The sequence below is a fragment of the Papilio xuthus genome, unplaced genomic scaffold (genome assembly GCF_000836235.2).
Source record: "Papilio xuthus unplaced genomic scaffold, Pxut_1.1 DF827461.1, whole genome shotgun sequence".
Taxonomy (NCBI): domain Eukaryota; kingdom Metazoa; phylum Arthropoda; class Insecta; order Lepidoptera; family Papilionidae; genus Papilio; species Papilio xuthus.
Genome location: NW_013531188.1, coordinates 1510967 through 1535604, shown reverse-complemented (window position 1 = coordinate 1535604; position 24638 = coordinate 1510967). Strand labels below are relative to the sequence as shown.

The 24638-nt window shown below is 32.8% G+C and overlaps 1 protein-coding gene across 1 annotated transcript; it reads left to right on the top strand.

Moving 5' to 3' along the window:
* Positions 1-15407: 15407 nt before the first annotated feature.
* LOC106119357 (pancreatic lipase-related protein 2-like) lies at positions 15408-18374 on the top strand. Its single transcript, XM_013314282.1, has 6 exons — positions 15408-15457; positions 15845-16007; positions 16213-16361; positions 16771-17016; positions 17453-17783; positions 18214-18374. The coding sequence occupies exons 1-6, from the start codon at positions 15427-15429 to the stop codon at positions 18257-18259; spliced, it is 966 nt and encodes a 321-aa protein (XP_013169736.1). The 5' UTR covers positions 15408-15426; the 3' UTR covers positions 18260-18374.
* The last annotated feature ends 6264 nt before the right edge of the window (positions 18375-24638 follow it).

Here is a 24638-nt window from a genome sequence, read left to right as displayed (position 1 = left end):
TAAATCAATACGACAACGGTTAAAAAGAAGAGGTAATAACAGTTTGGCAAGTCGTCTAGAAACCAGTCGTTCGACTTAATCTAGAAGACTATGTGTTTATATGCTTTTGAATCAAAATAACCGTAATTTTGATGATATTTTATTATTATAAGGAATTTATACATTTTTGATAAGCAACTGTGAGACATGTCAGGTGACGTGAAATTACAGACCCAACGATAATGAAATTCTCTTCGCTGTTGGAAATTTAATTTAACATCATGTTTATAAAGCTACATCGTCATAAATGCATTTTAAAGACGCGAAGGCGGAAGTACTTTTTTCTTTTTTATGACGGTAAAAATTTCAATCATAATATTTGCTATTTGAAAATGATAGGCGTAGTAATAAAACAAAGATATTTAAATCTGAATTCTATCGTGTTCGTGATTTTTTGTTTCTTTATAGGGAATAGGGTAATGACAACTTATTTTTGTACATGTTCTGGTTGTGCTTAGTTATGCATATGTGACGCTGTGTAACTGCATCTTCAAGCCTAACCTATGTAAAAAGAAGCATCGCGATAGCACGATCGAGCGTTAACGTTCACCATCAATCATGAATTTTTCATCGAAGAAATGTAGTTCATTTTTAAAAATTATTAAAATACTTTCTTGGGTGAGTTCAAGGAAAATCTTTTATAAGGAAAATTCAGGAATTTTACATAAAATAAATCTTACAAAAATTTCGTAATATTATTTGTATTTTTAAAATAAATGAAAGAGTTATTGTAAATTATGTTTAAGAAGAAAAAAAATAATAAATGCATTTTAAACTAAAGAGATAATTGATGAAACTGAGATAAACTAACTGAAATCTATAAATACAGAGATTTTAATCAAATTACTTAGTGCCTGATTATCACATAAAAATTATATTTTATATTTTTATATTTAATTATAGCGTTCGCTTATAAGTTGCGAATAATATGACTGCGAGCTTCAGCTTCCTTCCTTTCCAAATCACGTCAAAATCAGTCCAATCGATCAAACGAAAAAAGGTGAAGGTGAGGCGGACAGACATACAACCAAACAAAAATCTTAAAAATTTCGTTATCAGCTTCGCATACATTGTGTGTAAGAAATGTAATTACATACAGACACTACAATTTTATGAATATGTGTTAAATAGAATTAAGATTCTTTTCAAATATTTTCTTTACAAGGCGGACATAAATACAGATATGAAGTTCGAATAAGCTGATGCGATATTTTATCTTTTCGTTACAGTCATCCATCAAGCTCTAGTTGACAACCACGTATGCTCCGAGTAGTGGATGAGTTTGATAAATATCAGTGCCGCTGGCAAGACCTTAAGAAAACCAAATAAAATTACATTTAAAATCAAAACAATATTACTTACTCTTGTTAATAGAAAACGAAGAATAATTTAAAGATATTACTAGCAGTTGCCCGCGACTCCGTCCGTGCGGTATTAAAAGAAAAAACGTAATTAATAGCATATAAGTTTTTCCAGACTATGTTCTACATCTATGCCAAATTTTAGCGAAATCAATACAGCCGTTCTAGAGATACCTTCAAAGGAACTTCCATCCATCCAAACATTCACATTTATATTATAAGTAAGAAGTTATATTGAAAGTTAGAGTTGCATATATATGCGTTTACTTTTCATAATTTTATAGCATTCTTTACGAGCTTTAAGTTTTTGAAAGCAACACGACTGATTTCTTTGGTTCTCTTTCCGCATCTGATGTTATTCCATTAAAGACTCAGTTCGTAGTTTATGTAAAGCGGGAAATATAATCTTCCGCGCCGGGAGCGCGTTATCTCTACAAATTTCATTTTAACCGCTGCATTTTGTTTTCAAAACCAAATTCATATCATGTACAGATTTAAGAGAAATACTTCTACATTATTTTTGAAGCTTGCATAAGAAATATATCTTATATTAACAAACATACAAGATGCTATATATATAATATACTAACTAACTAACTAATCTTACGATTATCATAAATGCCTCAAAGGCCGGCAACGCATCTGCGGTTCCTCTGGTATTGCTGATGTCCATGGGCGTCGTTGAACACCTCGTTGTTCCCGCTGCTCGTTTGCCCCTTCTGTTATAAAAAAATGCTAAAGATTAGATGGATCGATGTATGTTTCTTACAAGGTATCTCTAGAACGACTCAATAGATCTTGATGAAATTTGGCATACATGTAGAACGTAGTCGAGAAGAACACAAACTACTTATTACATTTGTATTTTATCCTGCGCGGTCGGAGTCGCGGACCACAGCTAGTAAAATCTAAGAATAGATTTGTCATACCTAATAACTAGTACAGACGTCGATGTATAGAATTCTGGACCGTGGGGTTTCATTGCAGTAATACTTGTAAATAGCGTGCAATAAACCATATTTTTCAGCAGTGAAAGACCACAGTTAAACTTAATATTTTTAGGTTATGCTAGAGATATAACAGTATTTACTCTGTCATCATGAAACTTCGTTCAAAACGCTTCAATATCTCAAGGGGTCATTTTGTATGAGGTTAATTCAAAAATAATCACGGCTTAAAATTTGCCAAATCCCATTTCGGACGGGTCTAAATATAATTAAATTTATATTACCTATTCAAAGTTACGTTGAGGTATCAGTATTAAAGATAAAATTATATTAATAACTTAAACAAAACGTTGTAAACAGAAATTGTATATTTCCTTTTGGAATTTGTTATATATTTCATGCTTCTTAATATCTTACTAATATTATAAATGCGAATGTTTGAAGGTATCTCCAGAACGGCTGCACGGATCTCGCTGAAATTTGGCATATATAAGTAGAATAGTCTGGAAGAACACATACTAGTGAAATTTTTATGTCCACACAGACGAGTCGCTGGCGAGAACTAGTATAGAATAAACCATAAATATCGTTTGTGCGTAGTTTTTATACCGCCTTTGTTAAACTCAAATAAACTGTTGTAGTATACATACGAGTATATTAAAGAAGAAACTTTAAGATTGACTGAATGACATAAATATTATTGAGCTATCCTTAGTTTCCCAGACCAAAATCTCTGTTTAAAACATATTGTTATCTCTGTTTTTTCAAAGATAATGACAAGGATGGCGATATATTTTATAGTGGGTTTTTAATTTGATATTAAATAAGCACGAACTGAAAAATATTTATTAAAATTTATTTTCTCATCAACTAAAATAGGAGATGAAAGATCATAGGCAACAGCTAGTTTTAATATAGATCTCGAACTATATACTTAAAAAATAAATGCGAAACATTGTTTACAAAAGAACAAACTAATTTGTGTAGGTCATAGAATAATTTAATTTAATCTCGAGTGCGGTTGAATAAAAAGTTAACATTTGTTAACAGCGCCTTAGGGAACTAGATCTCGGAGCAACTGATTAAAAGTAATTGTTGCAGCTCGGCGTTCACTGTGGTAACATATAATCGTCCCGACTGAGTTAATACGTGCGTTTCTCATCTTATTCAAGCCAACGAAATGTTCCCGAGATGTTTCGTACGAGGAATTTTCATATCCGAGATCTTTGAATATAGTAAAGAATTAAAATTATATTTGTATTGATTCATCAAGTCAAATTATTTATCTTTCAGTTCTTTTATTTAAAAAAAAAACAGGCTGTTGCACGCTTTTCCGTCCGTGCGGAATTTAAGAAAAACATAATTAATAACACATAATTAATGTGTTCTTCCAGACTATGTTCTATAAGTATGCTAAATTTCATCGAGATCTGTTTAGATGGAGACACCTTGAAAAAAAAAACATATAATACATCTATACAACCATCTAAATACTGGCATTCGTGCAAAATAATAAAGAATATTTTTTTAATTTCATAACTCATACGTAAACATATCGTAATTGTATAAAATATTTTTACCATTTACATTATTTTTTTTTTAATTAACTTGATAAATATTGTATTTATTATGAAGTTAAATTAAATAATATTTATTTTTTCAATGCTCTGCATCGTAATACCGCCATGAATAGCAGCTACGGAACGTACGAGCTTGTCGATTAAAGTATGACGAATGAGGTCATCGATGGCCAATACACTATCGGTTTGTGAACAAATCCCCAGTTTTAATCTATATAAATAAATATCCAAGTTTGTATGTTTGTCCCCAATACGTTCCTAAACCTAAGACAGGTTATGATTAATGTCCTTAGGACTGCTGCGAAGGTTTGAATCCGAAAAACTCTGAAAACAAATTGACATTCCTTTTTTTACTTAACTGACATTAAAACCCGGTAAGGGTTCATTTAGTAAATCCTATAAATGTTATAAAAGCGAATGTTTAGATGGATGGATGTTACATGGTACCTTCGGAACGGCTCAACAGATCTTGATGAAATTTATCTCAGATATAGAACACAGTCTGGTACAAAACATAGGCAACTTATTTATTTATTTTTTTAATTCCGTACGGACAGAGTCATGAGAGACTCGAGCTATTATACAATATTCAAGAGCTTGTTTTCGAAATAGAGCAAATGTCTGATTCATTTATATACGTTGGAACACAATTCGTTGAATTGCCTAATGACAAATGCCATTCCGTTTCAAAGTAATTTTAAATTGACGACTTTGTTTTGAACTCCATCGAACAATTCAATTAACGCTGTCAGATTTATTGCTGCCAAAGGCTGTTGCTTCGCTCGAAAGAGGGAATATTCATCGAGTTTGCTGTGTAATTTGGAAATTGATTGAATTAATATCAATGTCGACAGTTGTTTACCTGGAAATATTTAACAATTAAAGCTCTTACGGTATTCACTATTATACTTTGGAAGAGCAGTTTGCAAAACCAGATTGAGTTTTGTTTCGAAAATTCATTTAAAAAACTTAATCAATTTTGAATTAGTGCAATATTATGGCTTGTATTGTTCTCATTATACTGGAATGTAATTATCCATCCAATCCAAGTGTCAGTGACATCGATTATTACAACTCTTTATATAAACAAAGTCAATAGAACAACCGTATCCATTGATCATTCTACAATCCCCAAGCAATTAGGATACATCGGAAGTGAGGACGACAAAACATAATTAAAAGAAAGTCACCAAAGAAAGTATAATTGAGGATGTTTTTAAATTAGTAAAATTGAGGTCTAAAACAAAAATGTACATTAACAAAACTACAACATTTTCAACACATTTAACATAAAATTACAAGATTAAACTAGGGGCTTAATGAAAAAGTATAGCAGTTGTTTTAAGCCAGTAGCGTGGATGTAAAAGTTGGCGTCTGTTAATAACGCCTCGGGGAAGCGCTCGCGTAACGTTTGATTAAAACTAATTTTTGCAGTTGAAACTCTTAGCTCGCTAGCGGTGAGATTTAATCTTGTGTAAGTGTTTAACATAACTTTGGAGCTGGAAGGTGATATTATATAGTTTGTCGCTCCAACGTTAACAACAAAGATTGTAAATACAGCACATATTAGCTATACTAGAAGTTACCAATATGCGACACGAGACTAGGTTAAGGTTACTAGAAAATGAACGAGCTACGCTTAATTCAAATCTTTTTTTCACTATAAGTAAAACGAGCAAGCTACCTGAATTCACACTAAAAACGCAGCAATCTCCACCCATAGACATCTGCAATTGCAGATGCCTTGTCTACCTATTATCAACGGAGGTGGGGAAGCACAGAGGAATGTTTGCCTTTCATATGCGTCCACCGCGAAATTCTCTTCTTCATCATTTCCATATAATAAATAGGCGGAAAGAGAAAGAAAACTAAAATTAAGCTTCCGTCACGCACACTTATCAGACGAACGCGGATATTTTTCCACCTATTAGCCCATTTGTGCTGGCCCATTCGTGCAGCAGATTTAGGTTCTAGCGTCTACAACTGTTCGACGGCGTTCGATCGACCTACGATAAAATTTAATAAAGAAATTCTATAGAAGGAGTACCAGCAACTAAAGAACATTTGAAAATGTCACGAAGTATACAGGATGAGACTGATGTGTGATATGTAAGTGCCAAATATAAATCTTGCTTATTGGTGTAAACATGATAAATTCTCTCGAGAGTAACCAAAAATATTCTCTTTCTTGTATCTTAGAGGTTAATATTGAAATAACAGCGGCATATAATTTGATGATCCTTAGAAATAATCTGGGGATTCGAGTGAAATTGAAATTAAGTTTTAGGAGCTTTAAGCCCGTTTGTTAATTAATACAGCTGCTTTTGTAGATAAAGCTCTAACTGACAGCTTTTGACGCATCAATTATATTGTACATATTTCCTTATGATTAGATAGTGTTTTGAATTATTTTTGTTACAAATAAAATAAAATATATTTTCAATCTTACTTCTTACTAATATTATAAATTCTAATTTGGATGTATTGATCTTTGTTAGAAGGTATCTCCATAACGGCAAAACGAATCTTGATGAAATTTGGGATACATATAAAATAAGTCTGGAAGAACGTATAGGCTTTTTTTTTAATTCCGCGCGAAAGGAGTCGCGCGTGACACCTAGTCTTTTTAAAGTGTAAATAATATGGTTCATAATAAACTTGGTTATGAAGTTTTTCCACAATTTAATTCATTGCTAAAATTTAATTTAACTACATGAAAAATCTATATTGTATTGTAACTAAAAATAAATTCAAAATAAGTGTAAACAGCAACAGAGTGAAAAAAAACTTGGAAGCGCTAAATGAAAAATTATTGCACTCGTATAAAACCCCTTGAGTGTTTGAGTAAAAGTTGGCATTCGTTAATAACACCTCGGGGAGTCCACTCGTAACATTTGTTTAAGACTAATTGCTACAGTTGCTCTCGCTTGTGGCGCGTCTGATAGAATCGCGTCTCACACTTGTATTGTTTAAGACATTTTTTTCATTAATTTAAAAGCGGTAATCCAATTATTTAAAAAAAATAATCGCAAACAGCCTAATGAAAAGGACTCTAAAGAGTTATTAATTCGATTTCAACTATACGATTCGATTGGTGGTGTGGTTACAAGAAATATTAGTCTTAAAAATGTTTTTTTTTTTATTTAATAACATTTAGGAAAAATATTGATAGACGCTTAAATAGGTAAAGATAAGCAGTACCTTAGGGTAGATTTCTAATCTTACTAATATTATAAATGCGAATTTTTGGATGGACGGATGTTTGTTTGAAGATTTCAAAGATGTAGAATATAGTCTGGTAGAACGCATAAGCTACTAATCATTTTTTTTAAATACCGAGCGGAAGGAGTCGCGTGCGACACCCAGTCCAAAGTATACAATAAAGGGCTTCCTCAGTGAACACTCAGGGACGTTTTGAAGTATAAATAATAAGTAAAATTGCATATAAATATTATTGTACTATTTAAACTGTATCGCCGGTTACATCCGAATGAGTTTCAGACTGGAGTGATAAATCGTAACGTAGACGAATGTAGAGGTCGGGAATTGCGTTATAAATATTTGAGAAAACGGCATCTTGCTGCTGTAAATTCTGTTCCACTGCACAGACACGTGACCGATATTTATTGTGTCTTGAAATCAAAGTGCAGTTAAAATAATTTATTGTTAAATTAATTTTGTACATAAGTGTGTGATTTAAAATATCTATAGTAATAAAGTCGTATGTTTAATACATAATATTGCTATCTCTGTTTATTGTAAGAAATAAGAATGCATCGTACCTACTTTCCTAATCAACAGCTAATCTATACATATTAATAAGATCGGTTTGTCTGTATGTAATATATGAGAAAAAAGTATATGTGTACGCGACACATTAAAACTACTTGCGTAGCTGATTATAAAAAAAAAATTATATGTCCGCAAGGTTTTGCTCCGGGTAATCTCCGAAATGGTTGGACTGATTTTGACGGTACACTTAGCCAGGAAGAAAGCACACGGGCATATTATAGGCTAGTGTTTTTTAATCCGCGCGTACAGAGTCGCGGGCAACAGCTAGTTTTTATTAATTCTTTGAACATTCTTAAGAAACCTTAAATTTGTCGCAACGAAGACAGAAACAAGCCAGATGGTGTTAATGGATTTTTAACTCAATTAGCGTTAACTGAGAGTGATGGGAAGACATTTTACAAATTATTTTATCTAAATGTCTGCGTCAACTAAGTATGATTATCCTAAAGCTTTAAAGATCAGATTAATTAACTTATAATAATAAAAACGGTTAAACACTCACGTATTCGCGGACGCGGCCAGTCGCTCACTCAGGGTGAATGAGCGACTGGCCGCGTCCGCGAAATAATACCAGTCCCACTCACCCTGATGAAGGGCCCCCGATGGGCTCGAAACTAGTCGGTGCCGCCACCGGACAACTATACGTGAGTGTTTAGTGTTTTTATATAAGTTTATTATAATGTCTCACGAAGTGTTGAATCATTTTATCAGATTATAATTTTTTCGTATTAAAATATTTTTTTTTATGGATAGCTTAAATATACTTATTATTTTAATCACATAATATTAATATAATATCAAAACAATGTGAACACAGAGAGAGCCATTTGTCAATTTCAGGCTTATTAAATGTGTAATGAAATATCGAGAGCGATGTCCCCGGGGGCTTTCAAATTATTGCTTTTATTATCTGTATATATTTATATTACTGCCATTATCAATAACTTCAATGAGCATAATAAATCTCAACCATAGATAACATTTATTTTACTATCTTTGATTGAGATTATTAAAAACTTTACGTAATGTTGTTACTTAACTGATTCCCAAAGATGTTTCATCTATAGGTATGTTTTCCATGCAGGAAAATAAGAAAAACTTAATTAGTCTATGTGTTCTTTCAGACTATTTTCTATATATTTCCCCAATTTCAGCCAGATTCATGCAGTCGATCTGGGGATACCTTCTTATAAACATGCATCTAAACTTTTGCGTTTATAATGTTACTATCTGTCGGTCGCGACTCCGTCCGCGCGGAATAAAAAAGAAACTTGGTAAGTAGCCTATGTGTTCATCCATACTACGTTCTACATCTAGGCGAAATTTCAGCCAGATTCGTGCAGCCGCCCTGGAGATATCTTCTAACAAACATACATCCGTCCATCTAAACATTCGCATTTATAATATTAGTAAGATGAAATGAACACATTAACAGATTTACAACCTCAATTACACAATACATTACGGGCATTGCATCAATATCTGTCATATGCATTAATTCAATACTGAAGTTCAATTATCATAAAGTATTGTGCGTTCGAATTATGCAAAAAACAAACTCTAGTACAATTATTAACGTTGTCAAATGATAAGCTACTGATTCGGCGCGTAAAAATTGATAAGGGGAAAGTTATTACCACTTAGTGGTTTTATTATGAAGATAAGTAACGATTTTATTTTGTTATCTACTCAAAGAATTATAATGCTCACGTAGAGATTAGATTCTTAACAATGATAGACGTAATCAACATCTGTTGCAATGTGCAGGCTCGCCTGCTGCAGAACGACCGCACAGAATACAAGCTTGAGGTGAAATAATTCTGAGATTCGTCTGATTTCACTCCTCTTTCCCTTCTCAACCTTTTGTTGTAGGAAAATGGTGGGAAGGGGGAGTATTTGAAGGAGGAGGGGAGTTATACTCTGAAAGCCTCCTGTCGACGTAACATCTGCAACTGCTATTTATGGGCAGAGATCGCTTCGCTGATTTGGCGAATTTAGATAGTCGCTTGCTCGTTAGCCACTTTCTATTATAAAAAATATTGGAGTTGGGAATTTTATAGTGTAGATTTCTCATACAAAGAAACTCTTTTTGTAACCTTTGAATTACTCTGTGGTTAAATTTATTTAGTCTTTTTTAAATAACTTTTAATACTTTTAAAAGTTAAGAAACACACAAGAGTATATATGTATTGATTGTATGTTATTGGATTTCGTATGTCTTGTGATTTAAATATATGAATTACTTTTTCTGTGAATTTATTTTTATTATAAATAACGATAAGATAATATATCTTATCTATAACGGTTAATTTGAAATTTTCCAACAAAGCCGAAGATTTCGTTCGTAAGTTTACTTACGATATAAAATAATTTTGGACGTTCCTTGGGAAGCTGGGAATTTGGTAGAGTGCCAATACAATTTCATTTAAACTTTCCCTGTTTAAAACTGCCGCTTACTAAGCGTAAATGTTTGCTTGTCTCTATTTCGTTAACGTTATGGAAGTCTACTAAATGAACATGAAAATGAGTGCCGAACATTTTTTAACTAACTGACGAAAGTAAATGATTTTTTCTTGTCTTCTTGTAGCCTTAAAAAAGGTTTAAAATTATTAAAAAGATACAATATCCTTAGCTTCGTATCAAGTAGGTTGAGCCAAAATTTGAGTTGTATAAGCCTTGAATCAAGAGCCAGAAAATAAAAATTGGTATATAGCGGGAATCAAAGATAGGAACTGTAGGTTTAAATAAAATAATAATAAATATAATTAGAATAAATATTAAAAACTCATGCACCAACACACGGATGCCTAGCTGTAAATAAGATACTCCACTCATACGCTTATGTTCTGGGAGAGCGCCTTAGAATTTTTCACCAGCCACCGTTCTATCGATAGACTATTAATTATAAAACCTAAACCAAGAAGAGTTTTTAAAAGAATTTGGCGATATTAATTAAAAAGTTTTATTATAATTTTTTAAAGTTAACAAACATTTTTTTAGGTTCATTAAAAGGTTTTAATCGGACAAAGGAAAGGTATTTTACACTTTATTTGTAGTATTAATCTGCTTTCCACATTTTTTTTTATAATTCGAAATGTAAAAGAAAATTCAACTTTGAAAATACTTAGACGTGTCAAATTTATCTTGATGGATGATCCAAGATGCGTCATTGTCTAAAATATTACTTTCGTGTTACCAAATGAGACTGAAAGAATATGGCAACTGCCGGGACTTAGAATAAGTTTCTCATTTATTTCCAAAAGATAAAAAGTTCATACTTAAGAATTCTTATCGGTTGTTCTGAAGCCTCTTTTAGACTGTGCACGATTTTAATTGGCATTTAATGTATTTGCCTAACTATAGAAAGATTAAACATTTTTTATATTTATATTTACACTAGTTGACATCCGCGACTCCTGCTACGTAGTATATACACATATGTGTTCTTCTACACTACGCTCTACATCGTACACACGTTCTGGAGATATCTTCTAACAAACATCCATCCATTTAAACATTCGCAATTATAATATTAGTAAGATAAATATGTGTATTTTTTTATGTTCTTACCATTCTGATTTCCTGTAACCTAAATAGCCTATGAGAAGTCAGGTAAGTGAGGTAACTTACTATATCATCGCCACATATATTTATGAAAGCTTTAATAACTCATGCCCGTAACCCAGGATGGTAGGCAGAGATCACGGACTTCCATTTGGTAGAGTAACACCTCTCTTGCTTCTTCTACATTAATAGATCTACGCATGCACGTCGTTTTCGGATACTATTATTATAATATCTTCTCGAGTATTACATGGAGCTTTAAGAATATGTATTAAGTAAATTAATTTACTAACGAGTCAGGTTGTAATAATGTTAAATATAATTTGATAGAAGCCTCGCTGTATAATAACATTACTGTATGATTTATTAAAGGATACACTTTCAAGATGGATGTTTGCCATCACATAAACCAAGTTTGTGAGATAAAGTTTTCTTAAACTCCCAAAGAAACCTGTTACCACGTAACTTATTATCTATTTAGAAGTGTAAATTACGTAGCATACTTTCAAATTGTTTTAACAATGTTGCCAGCATTTTGTAAAATATTTATAGAAGAAAACGTATTGAAATCTTACTCCTTGTTTAACGCCTTTATATTAAAATACTTATTTCTTATTAATAATTGTCTACTTTTCAAATAATGTTACAATTCATTTTACATTTCTTTTAATTTAGAAATATTTATTGTAAGCGCTGAACTCTAAAAATGGATTGGCTATTGAAGGGAAATGACAGCTTTTGCGTTGCTCCGACTTAAGCACACCTGTTGAAGTTCGTAACAGTTAATTCTACTCTAATATTAATTCGAATCTTCACCATCCCTATGAACTGCGACAGTCTTAGCCAAAATGGCGATGGTCAAATAGGAACAAAATCCCAGAGTTAATAGCCAGTCTGTGTATAGAGGTCAGTGATCGTAGTGCACAATGCGTTTAAATCATTCAGCACTATATTACTTAATTCATTTAATATCCTATAGTATTGAATAATTGTTTCCAACTTAATATCGGAGCTGTTAGAACCCAATAGAACCGCACACACCGCTTGGTGTAAACATTGCACCCAACTTATACTACGAACTTGAGTTAACTTCGCTGCAACCTTACTAACTCAATCTATTGGATTTCCGCTACCAAACTGTTTTATAGCTATTATTAAACACTATGGACGTAGATTTACAGAATTTACATGAGATTTCGATGTATTTTTATGTTTTTCGTGCGAGTGTAAGTTTGTTTTTATGTATGTAAATTTATTTTTTGTACTATTGTATACTTAAATATGATTTAAATGAAAAATATCAGGAAAACACGTGGCCCTATTTAACAAAGCAAAAAATGCAAATAAAACGTCAAGTTAAGAAATGTTAACAATGTAGCAATAAAGTCATTAATCAAAAACAACATCAACTATTTTAATACATCCAACATAGAGTATGATTAATTAGTGAAATGAAATTACGTCGCTACGACGCTGAAGCGCGCAAAGTTTGCCTCTAAGCTCCCGCTTTAAACTTTGCAAGAAACTTACGACACGCTTTGTGAAACATATGATCTATGTTTACACCAAGTTGTAAGAAAAATGAATACGCCTTTATGAAAAAAAAATAATTGACTATGACACAAATTCTATTAAGTTTTACAGTTACAGAAGATTACATACATACAAAACAAAGCAATGATAGACATTATCCTTCTAACCGTGGGTTTCTGACGCATAAATCTCTGTATAAAACATGTCGTCACTGTCATCTTTGATAAAATAGAGATAACAATGTTTTTAATTGGTGGTTTTGGACTAAGATAAACGCGTACAAACGCGATTTTTATTTTTCTTGAATATTTCTTTTCTTTAAAGAAATATTAAAACATTCTATAATATATAAATTCAAATATCCTGATTTAATTCTAAATTGACAAGTCTGCAATTGGTTGGTGAAATAATCACAGCTATACATATTTAAGTTTATTAAAAAGAGATTTATCAAAGATAAAAAATGTAAATATATGTAAAATGAGATTAGATAAGATCTTATAATTTATCACAAAATCATAATTAATAAATTATTTCCTTTATTATCGTTTATGACGTTCCTAAACAAAGAATTACGCCTTCTTAAAAAAATACAGATTACACAGGGTGATTAGAAGTATTGTTTTTTTTAAATAAATATGAACAAAATATTATATAATACTAACTAGTTTTATCCTCTGTATTATCTTTCATAATATTTTATTTAATATACATATCTTTACAATTAGGATTTTTACAATCAAATAACAAGTATGTTTAGATACGGGCTCAATTTTTTTATGGCATAAAATGGCTGGCATAAAAAATAACTAACTTTCATTTAACCATACTTATTAATAAGATTGAATAGTCTGAATATAAAAAAAATCCATGTTATTTTTTTTTATAACAGAAGGGGGCAAACAAGTAGCGGGAACAACGAGGTGTTCAACGAGGCCCATGGACATCAGCAATACCAGAGGAACCGCAGATGAGTTGCCGGCCTTTGAGGTGGTGATAAGCTCGCTTCTTGAAGGACCCTAAGTCGTAGCGGTTTGGAAATACCGCCGAGGACAGACCATTCCACAACGCTGCTGTGCGAGGCAGGAAGTTTCGCGCAAACCGCACGGTTGTGGATTGCCAGCCATCGAGATGGTGTGTGATGTTGTATTTACTTTACTTTGAAAAACCAATTTTTATATTGTTTATCTGACTGTTTGCCCCTTGTTTGTACCGGGTAATCTCCGAAACAACTGGACTGATTTTGACGGGACTTTTACAGGAATATAAATGTCAGTTGGTGTAATTTAGGCTATTTCTTTAAATTCTGCACTGACGAAGTCGCGGTCGATAGTAAATTATATAATTTTAAGATGAAAGAAGAAATCGCTACATCTAATAAACTTAGAATAAAATGAATATCTTTGTTAAATATGAGACGCATTTAAAGTTGAAAAGCTGTTGACTTAAGTAAGTGAGGCGGCGGTCAGGTAGTTTGAAGTGAAGTCTCGAAAGCAGCCTGCACCGTCAGCACAATCGAATCACTTCGCATAATTCAAAACATTAAGTATCAACACTGCTTATATATTTTATCCTTTAATCGCTAACGTTGCTATTTAATACAACAGGCTCAAAATGGGGTTAGAACTTCATTCTTGACTAGTCGACAGTGTCTCCGTCAGCGTGGAATCAGGAAAACTTAATTAATTACTAGCCTATGCGTACTTCGAGACTATGTTACTGAACCGTAGAACCATTAATCCGTTCTAAAAATGCCTTCTAACAAACTTCTATCAAAACATCCAAATTTTAGCATTTTAACTAGCGCACAAAAAAGATGACTAAAATTATGGTTTTCTTTAGTTGTGGTACACGCTTCTTATACAAACTAAACTCTACAAAAAAAAAGCAATTCAAAATAGCATGTTATTTTAGGCGTTATTTTTAGATTTCTTATCCAAGCAAATGTGTTCATTATCAGAAGGATTTAATGTAGATTAATATTGCGTTCAACAGTTCATTATTGTAACAAATAGTATATAAGATATAACGATCACAAACTATGAATAACGATGTAAATTATATATTTAGATATAATCTAAAAAAATATTAAATTAAGGTTACGCGTACACTAAAGTGCTCAATATAAATATATACGCAAAAGTAAGCTACTTTATTCTTACTTGATTTAATTTTTTACTTTACAAAAAACTACCAACATCATAAGAATTTACAAAAATACTTAAAAGTTTACATAGCTATATTAAACATTTATAAATAAAAATATATCTCACGCTCACATTCGCGTAAATTTGAAGTGATATTAGTAAGAAAAGACATATTTTTAAGTACATACTTCTTTCTATTAAATCCTATTACACCGCTTCTTTCATATTAGTGTATATTATATCTATATATCTTAGTGATTATGTATAATGTCTTCTTTTGACCTTCCAGCGAATAGGCACAGTAATTTCATAAATTCAATAGTTTATATGACTACTTGGTGTATGCTCACCTTTAGGTATCATAGATAAACATCTACTTATTATCAGATCTGTAAGAAATAGTACATAAGTAGCGAGCCCGGTAATTATCTATCTAGAGATTGCTGGAGCCCAAATTGTAAATATGAAGACGATAATTTTATTGGCAATTTTTGGTAAGCTTATTTTAAATGTAAAATATTGTTTAAATTAAAATGAAATGCAAAAAATTGTCAAATACCACGACCACACGGAAGACAGAGGCGACAAATGGATCAATTCCAGACACAGTCTGAATAGTGTGGTGACGGTGGCCCCTTTCCCTTCCCACCCTTTTCTTGTAGGAAAGGATAGGAAAGGCAATTGTGTTTTACGGAGGAGGAATACTAGATTAGAGGTAAGCAACGCATCTGCAATTGTGGATGTCTATGGACAACGGCCGCTTTGCTATTACAGGGAATTCCGGTGGCCGCTTGCTTCTTTACCACCGTATGATATAAAAAAAAATGTGTTTTAGCTTCAAGTCTAGAGATTCATTTTATTATGTTTTCATTTAATTTCAGTGAGTGTTACCTTAGCTGTACCAGTAACAAAAAATGAACGTTATATTGAGGTAATTGGCGGTGATGATAAAATTCATGTTGTCGATCTAGAAGAGAAAATTGATAATGACCTACTGGAACGCATGACGAGAGATCCTCGAAATCGTTACTTACTTTACACAAGGTAATTATGAGAAGATTTTTGTTATACGATAAGATGGCAAACGAGCAAGCAGCCACTTAAATTCGCAGAAATAGCGAAGCGACCGCTGCCCATCGACGTTCGCACTTCACGCCCACGAGATGTCGCTGTGCTGGCGTCTACCAATTTAAAATTTTCACAAATAGTGAATATTGTCAGTGATTGAAATATGGTAAAATTGTTTTAGGTCAAATCCATCATCGGCCCAGCTTTTGCAAATAAACAACATAGATTCAATTTTATCATCAAACTTTAATCCCAACGCGCCGACTGTTGTCGTGGCTCACGGATGGTTCAGTAACCAAAACACGAATCTGAATCCCGTTATCAGAGATGGTAATTATTTTTTTTTATTAATTTTAATGATTTTATTAAAAGCAAGCAAAACCTTTAACAGAAGAAAGTTAAAGAAGGGTAAGATATAAGGACATGTTTTAATAATAGCTATAATTCGCAAATAAAAAGCGGATGTATACAGTACACAATTTAAAATGAACGCAATAAAAGAGTAGAATAAAACTAAGTTATACTATAAGGGTTCCGTTTTTTCCTCTCGAGGTACGGAACCCTTAAAAGCGAAAGAGAAGCAACGAATTGAATAACCGATATCAAAATAATCGCTGTATTAGTACTGCTTTACGTCACCAATACAAGTAATCTCCACGCAAGTTATTACGTAAACAGAACTATTATAATTACACTGCGTATTTAAATGTTAATAGATTTATTTTATATGCTTTTTTAGCATATCTGGAAAGCAGCGAAGTCAACGTGATCATTCTAGACTGGAGTAGAATTGCAATGGGTAGCTATTTAAACGCTATCGCTAACATACCTAATGTGGGCAAAGCTTTGGGTCAGTTTTTGAAGTTCCTAAGCGAAACAACTGGAGCATCGCTTGAGTCAATGCACTTGGTTGGCTTCAGTCTTGGCTCTCATGTTGTTGGTAATGCTGGAAGGGAACTAGAGGGGAAAGTTGGACGTGTTACAGGTCAATACTTATTTCAAGTTGCAACCAAATTCACAAATCAATTACATCTTTTTATAAATGTAAAAAGACTATATTTTCTTATTTTATCAGTTTATTACGAACTTTAATATTTTATAATAAATCTGTATCTAAATATAAAAAACTACTAATCTTATTCATAGATTCTCTAGATATAGGTAAATAATATCATAACTTTGCTTCTTAACAATTGGTAATTTTCCGATAAAAAACAAGTGAAAACCGATTTTTTTATCATCTTTATTATTATTTAGTATCTTTAAAAGCACTGATTATTTACTAAAATTACAATATTATGATTATATCAACATTTTGTTACCTAGCTGGTTTATCAGTTATTACGTGTTCCCACATTTTTGATTATTACAAAACAAATATTGATCGTATTGAATTCTAAAGAAATACGTTTTTATTCCAGGTCTCGACCCCGTCAGCCCGATTTGGCACAACAACCGTAACCGCTTAGACAAATCTGACGGTATCTACGTTGAAATAATCCACACGAACGGCCGTGGTAGTGGAACTAACTTGGCCCTTGGTCATGCTGATTTCTATCCCAATGGTGGTAATAGTCAGCCTGGTTGCTTCACAAGCATTTGCAATCACAACCGTTCGTGGGAATTATTCGCCGCTACAGTTCAATACAATCATTTAGTTGGTAAAGAATGCTCATCTGAGGATGAAGTTGTATCTAACAAATGTGGCGGAAAGTCATATAATATGGGCAATGGAGATGTAACCAAATCTGGGTTCGTATTTTTGGACATTATTAGGTATAATTCTATGGCGCGAATGACGCACTTTCGTTGCAAAGTCCAGTGTCAGAATAGTGAGGGGACACAAACGTCGACATTTTAGTAAGGCTAGTGTTGCGCAAGTACACCGGCACAATGTTGGTGGGGTCCGAATAACATGGATCTTATTCGTAATGTTCCCATCATTTCAGTTGATAGCCATTTCTTTCTCGTGTCATATTTCTCTCCATTCTACCTTTACAAACGTATCTCCAAATGTGTGTCCAACGTCATGGTCTCTAGCCGATGACCTATATTTAAGGGGGAGGGGACTCAGCCACAGTAACAGCCACAGCCTTATTCGAGTTAGTTTTTAAATTATGTACAGTTGCTATTTTATTAAATTTTTCTAAACGTATTTTTACTAGCTACTTTTTATTTACAGATCTGGATTATATCGATTATCTACTACAGGCAGTTATCCTTATTGAAAAATATTTATACAGTCGACAAACAAACATGTACGAAATGAAAGTAAGTTAAGTATTTATATAACCAAACAATAATGAAAAAAAGTGAAAAAATATATTTTTATATTAAAATGTTCTTTTTTTAATTTAATTTTTTTTATATAATATCCATACACCTTTGAACTTTATTGTTTACTGGCAATGCAAATATACAAACTCTTTCCCTCCCTTCCTTTATTTCCGTACCTTTTACTCTCCTTACGTAAAAGTTGACAACGCTGCAATTATTTCGAGAGATGTGGATACTACTAGTTAGTTTCAAAGAAAAAGAAAAGATCTCTATTAGCCTGGGATTTATAAGAGTCTTTTGTGCATTTCTAGCTCTATTCATTCTTTCATATTTCCGAAATCGTTGCGCGCATATTTAACATGAAATATATTTTTCACCTTATCAGTGATGCAATTTTGATATCATGAGTGGATACTAAATTGTCTATTTAAAGCAACAATCATTTATCAAAACTTGATTACAGTTCAATTAGCTTTAATATAATGCAATGTCACGCACAACAGATTACTAAGATAATTATGTAAAGGACCAAAATAATAATATATAATATATATAACTATCAGTATATAACTAATAATATATAACTATCAGTATTGCATAAGCCAGCTTGGCAACCAAAGTTTCGCAAAATTTATCTGGTCTTGTACAATGTTTCTCATATATACATGAGACGACTCAGGGATCGTCGCCCAGTTGGCCGTCCGGGGAACGTGGAGACTTTTGTTGTCGGAAACCAAGGCCTACTTGGGGTCACTGCGTCACCCAAGTAAGCTAGTTTGCAGTTTTCATTTCAAACTGTCCGTGACATTATCAACGCTAGGGTATAGGATTTTTTTGGTGTGAGGGGTAAATCTTCAAAGGTACCTTTACAGGTGCCTTTTGGTAGAAAGAGGGTTTTGTTAGATTTAACTCACTAGAAACTCTTCCGTGGGCGTCTTTGAGTGAGACTGGGGATTGTTCTGGGATGTATATACGAATGCACCTGCAGTGTTCTTACAAACACAGCACAAGCACTTGCATTCCAATTTATATATGCTAAAGATGCAACTTTATATAATATGTATATAAGTACTAAATATATTAACTTATATACTTAGTACATTAATAAACTTTCCCGCACTCAAGTTTAGTCGAATGTAAAAGTTTCCTCTAATACTTTTATCCCTCTTCATAACTATTACTTTGAGAGCTTTAAGTTGGCTAAGTTGTAATGAAATGTGCTCTCACACGCTTACTATGTGTTGAGGATTATTACGAATGTTTCAAGTTGCAAGTACTACATCATAATATATGTTGTTTGTTTATTTTATAACATACTAGCTGTCGCCCGCGACTCCTTCTGCGCAGCAAATATAGCGATGTTTTTAACTTTTTTTCCCAATTTATACGCTGATATTCCTGTTGTGTGTATGTTTGGATAGATAGATGTTTGTTTGAAAGTTACTACAGAACGACTGCATAGATCTCGCTGAAATTTTGCATAGATGTAGAACATAGCCCGTAAGAACACTAATCAAGTCTAATTTAATTCCGCGCGGGCGGAGTCGCGGGCGACAAATAGTATGGACATAACTTTAAAATAGTCATATTGTACCATGCCAAGGGACTATTTTTCAATAAAATTAGGCAAAAATATGGTATCAATTTAATAGCAAAATTTATTATAAACGAAATATCATAAGAGAAATAATTTTTCAAAGAAAGTGCGCCTTACAAGATATCTTTTTAAGATCTGATAAAATACTGGCCATTCATAAATGTTTAATGCAATTTACTTAGCTCGAAGACTTTGCTTTTAAAATATATAAATTCCTATTCATAATATTTTGCATTCACGATACGAATTTACTAGACTCGTTGCTGAATTAAATTGTACAAACGTAATCACGTAAATATATATACACATTTTTAGGATATCGCACCTCGAAAGGAAAAAACGGAACCCCTATGCACTTTGTTATCCGTCTGTCAAGACCCCTTTTTCAATCTAATTTGAATATTTAATAAATCTACTTAATAATCACTCTTTGAATTCTGCAAGCTATGACGTCTTTGCCCTAAGGTCCTATGTTATCGGCCACGAGTTGTAAGATTTACATTCATTTTCAATAATAAATTTTATAAAAACTAGCTGTCGCCCGCCGCTCCATCCGCAGAGTAAAAAAACCTAAATACTAGCCTGTTTCTCCTTCTAGACTATGTTCTTTATATATGCAAAATTTCTGCGAGATACTTTCAACCGTTATGGAGATAACCTCTAAGAAACATCCATCCATCTTCCAAACATTCGCGTTTATAATATTAGTAAGATATAACTCAGTTGAGAATTAAAACGAATCGTCAGAGAGTACGAATTAAACATAAATTCTGGTGCAGCCATTTTAGCTTATAAAGTGGCTACAGTAAAATATTGGATTTAGTCGTAACTGAAACGAGATTCAGCAGTACTGTAATGAAAATTATTTAACAGCTCGGGGCTACTGAGATTACTCGAAATACCGAGATCACGGCTCATTTAGTGGAAATTGCCACTTCCTGATTATTTGGTTATGGTATTGTATTAATTTACTACGTAGATTATTAAATTTAATATTAAACTAGGCAAAATTTGCGACTTCGTCCGCGCAGTATTAAAATAAACTTAATAAATAGCCTATGTGTTCTTCCAGACTATGTTCTACACTTATGCCGAATTCCAGCGAGATGCATACAGCCACTCTGGAGATACTCGTATGTACGTACAAACAAACGTCCATCCATATATCTAAACTTTCCAATTTATAAGTTCTTACCGAAACTAGTATAATAACAGTCTGGAGTAATTTAGTTATACTTGTATATCTTAAATTAAATTTAAGGTCTTAAATTTGTTAGACAACTGCAATGTTTGTGTTGTTTGTGAGTTGGGTGAAACTTTGCCAAATCTGAAATTGAATTCAGAAGTTGGCAGATGCTACAACGACAATCGATCTTCTCTGGTCTACCCTGCATACTTAATACTCTGTACAAATGTATACTCTTCTTTGTAAAGTAGTGTCAAAGTACAACATCCATTTAACATTGAATTGTGTGATTTTTGAAATATCTTGCACAAAATTTGCTGTTTAATAAAAGTTGAATTGAAAAATTTAATGCAATTTTATTTATAATAAATTGATTACTTAGTACCTTAGTTTCCAATGACAGATTACTGGTACAAAATATGTTGTTATCTCTGTTTGTTTCAAAGGGAATGAGCAAGATGATGATTGTTCCCCTGCATTTGTTTCGGCATACGATCCGCGCAATTACATAAACCAAAGATTTGGAAGACTATTGTAGAATATCCTAAGCCTTATCGTTAATTAAAATGAATAAATTCATAGGCAAAACACATAATCGTCTTTGTTCACTAACAAGACTAACCGTGGGTTTCTAAGATCAAAATCTCTGTATAAGCAAATAAACATAGTGTCCAAAGAGAGATAACAATTTTTTAAAAGGCTATTTTGGTCTCATAAACCCACGGTAAGCTATGTCTCGTCCATAGTTAGTTAGGACTTAGGATGTCATCGCACAGTTTAACAACCCAACCGAAATTTTCGGGAAAATCTCTCGAGTTTAGTTACTTTTTAAACGTTCTTCTACATCCTTTTTTTATTTCAGAAATTTGTTTTACAATAGTATTAGTTAATTCGAAGATATTCGTGAAGTCAACCAACCCGCACTTGGCCAGAGTGGTTGACTATGGCCTAATCACCCTTAATTTAGGGTAGGGTCCTCGGTGGGAAAGTATGACGAGCTGATGATGATGATTGGTTAAATGGTATTATTTAATATATAAATATACAGAGGTTCAATGTTTTTCTGCGTGTACAAAGCTATTTAAATATTTATAATCCAGGCGTTGTTAGTCAGCAAACTCGTAAAATATAATACACGACATAAAAACAAATACCTATACTAAAATAACAACAATTTTTCGCTTTACTTGAAAACATAACAAAGTATACGACAACTGAAATATGTAAAGATAAATTAGAATTATGTTTTTGTTTTTAAGATAAACGAATTTATATTTATGTTGCATAGAATATCTTTTTATCAAACAAAACATATGTACTGACTTTTTACTAATTTAAAACTGTCGATAATTGGTATTATTATTGTAAGAACAATCAAATAAGTACATTTTTGAGTGTGTGTCCCGGAGGCCTAATTTAGTCATCTTTCCCTTCCCATCCTTTTTCTTATAAGGAAAGGATGGGAAGTGGAAGTGGACTTTCCGGATGAGAGGATGCATGGAAAGGGAAAATATTTTCTTTCTGTGCATCCTCACCTCCGTCGATTAAAGGTAGGCAACGCATATGCAATTGCGTATGTTTATGGGCAACGGTCACTTCGCTATTTCAGCGATTTCAGGTGGCCGCTCGCTTGTTTACCTAACCTTATGATATAAAAAAAAAATAACAAACCGTGAGTTTCTGATACCAAATTCCCAGCTTAAAACATATTTTATAGCTGTATAAACAGATACAGTTTATACAGAGATTTAGGCCTTAGAAATCTACGGAGAGTCATTTTTGAATATTATTAATGCCACATCCTGAGTATACAAGGATTAAAGAGGTTTTATGTGGCATAGTAAAAACTTTCCTTTGTCCATATAATGAGTAGTATGAGCGTGGTATTATAAAATTACAAATTGTGCTTCACTAAGCTCTTTAGACAGGCTTCATTTACCAGGAAGTGGATACTGATACACGGGAAATAACCCGCTTCGTTCAATGGCTATTCTATTTCTAATTTATTTATACAACAACTAGCTATTGTCTGCGACTCCATCTAGGCGGAATTAAAAAAAACAGTAGTCTACATTCCCCTAGAATAGGTTCTATATCTCTATGCACAATTTCAGCAAGGTTCATGTAGCAGTTTTGGAGATAACTATAATACTAACAAACATACATCGAAACATTCGCATTTCTAATCATAAGATAGCAATCTTTTTAGCTTACCTTAGGTAGAGTTCTTTTATTTATTAGATTGTGAAAATAATAATTATGAAATCGCAATCAATTTCACTACATCTAAACATTTTTGGGATGTGGAAGTGGACTCTCCGGATGATAGGATGCATGGAAAGGGAAGATATTTTCTTTCTGTGTATCCTCTCCTCCGTCGATTAAAGGTAGGCAACGCATATGCGATTGCGTATGTCTATATGTCTATGGGCAACGATCACTTCGCTATTTCAGCGATTTCAGGTGGCCGCTGGCTCGTTTGCCACCTTATGATATAAAAAAATTATCAATATTTGTCCTATAGTGAATCCGATATAGTAGGTCCGGTTTACTCTACCTATTAAAAATGTATTCTACATATTGAGTCGTAATAAATTACCTGACTGCCAATCCCCTTTTGTATTCCGGTTAAATATTAATCAAATGACACACTACAAAAGTGTTTAAACAATTAAGGTTACGCAGGTTTATAATAAAAGTTACATATCTGTTAAAAAAGACAGACATGAAACAGTAGTCAAAAAATTTTCGTCGTATCTTTTTGTATACAATTTATGACAAAAGAATTGTCACTTGTATGAGTCTGTACCTCTGGGAGCGTTCATTACTCGCCTGTATATTGCTGGCTGATATTGCATTTCCACTTGTTCCACTTTTTCCTGCAGAAATGTGAATTGATTCAGTTTCTCCCGACTTATTGCATTTGCATACTTGTAACATTTTTGAACTGTGATCTACAGTGGGAAAAATATCTCGGTATTTTTTTTTTCAGTGTAGCATATGTTTTTTTTAAAGATTTTAACTTTTACGTTAAATATAAAGTACCATGCAGTGTAAAGCAAAGTTCAACAGTGGTAGAGCCCGCAATATCTTTTGCACGAATAGACCGGATCAGTTTTCTTTTAAGTTTAAACACAATGTAATAAACAGAACATGAAATTCATTTAAGCTTGACTACTCACACAATCTATACCTAAGCCTTACCTACCATTAAGTTAAGAAGATTATATAGCACAATTTAGGTATTATAATTCTCCACGTACTTGGCAATTTTGGTCGCTAGGCAACTTATGTCGGATAAATGTACATATGTAAATCGGAAATCGAAAATCACATTGGTACATAGCGGGATTCGAACCCAGGACCTGCATAGTGCAAGTCAAGGGCTTGACCCCTGAGCTACCGACGCACTTATTAAATTTTATTCTTCTTAAATACATTGCAGTTTCATCCATAACAACGATAGCAAGCACTTAAGCCTATAAGATATTGGGGTTATTACCCAACAATAACAAATTCTTAGACAATCTCAATTTACGTCAATCAA

Bases quoted from the DNA above. Each gene is read 5' to 3' on its own strand.
- LOC106119357 (XM_013314282.1), top strand. From the start codon at position 15,427: ATGAAGACGATAATTTTATTGGCAATTTTTG. The intron at 16,362-16,770 runs GTAATTATTTTT...ATGCTTTTTTAG, and splicing joins GAATCCCGTTATCAGAGATG to CATATCTGGAAAGCAGCGAA. The intron at 17,017-17,452 runs GTCAATACTTAT...TTTTTATTCCAG, and splicing joins GAAAGTTGGACGTGTTACAG to GTCTCGACCCCGTCAGCCCG.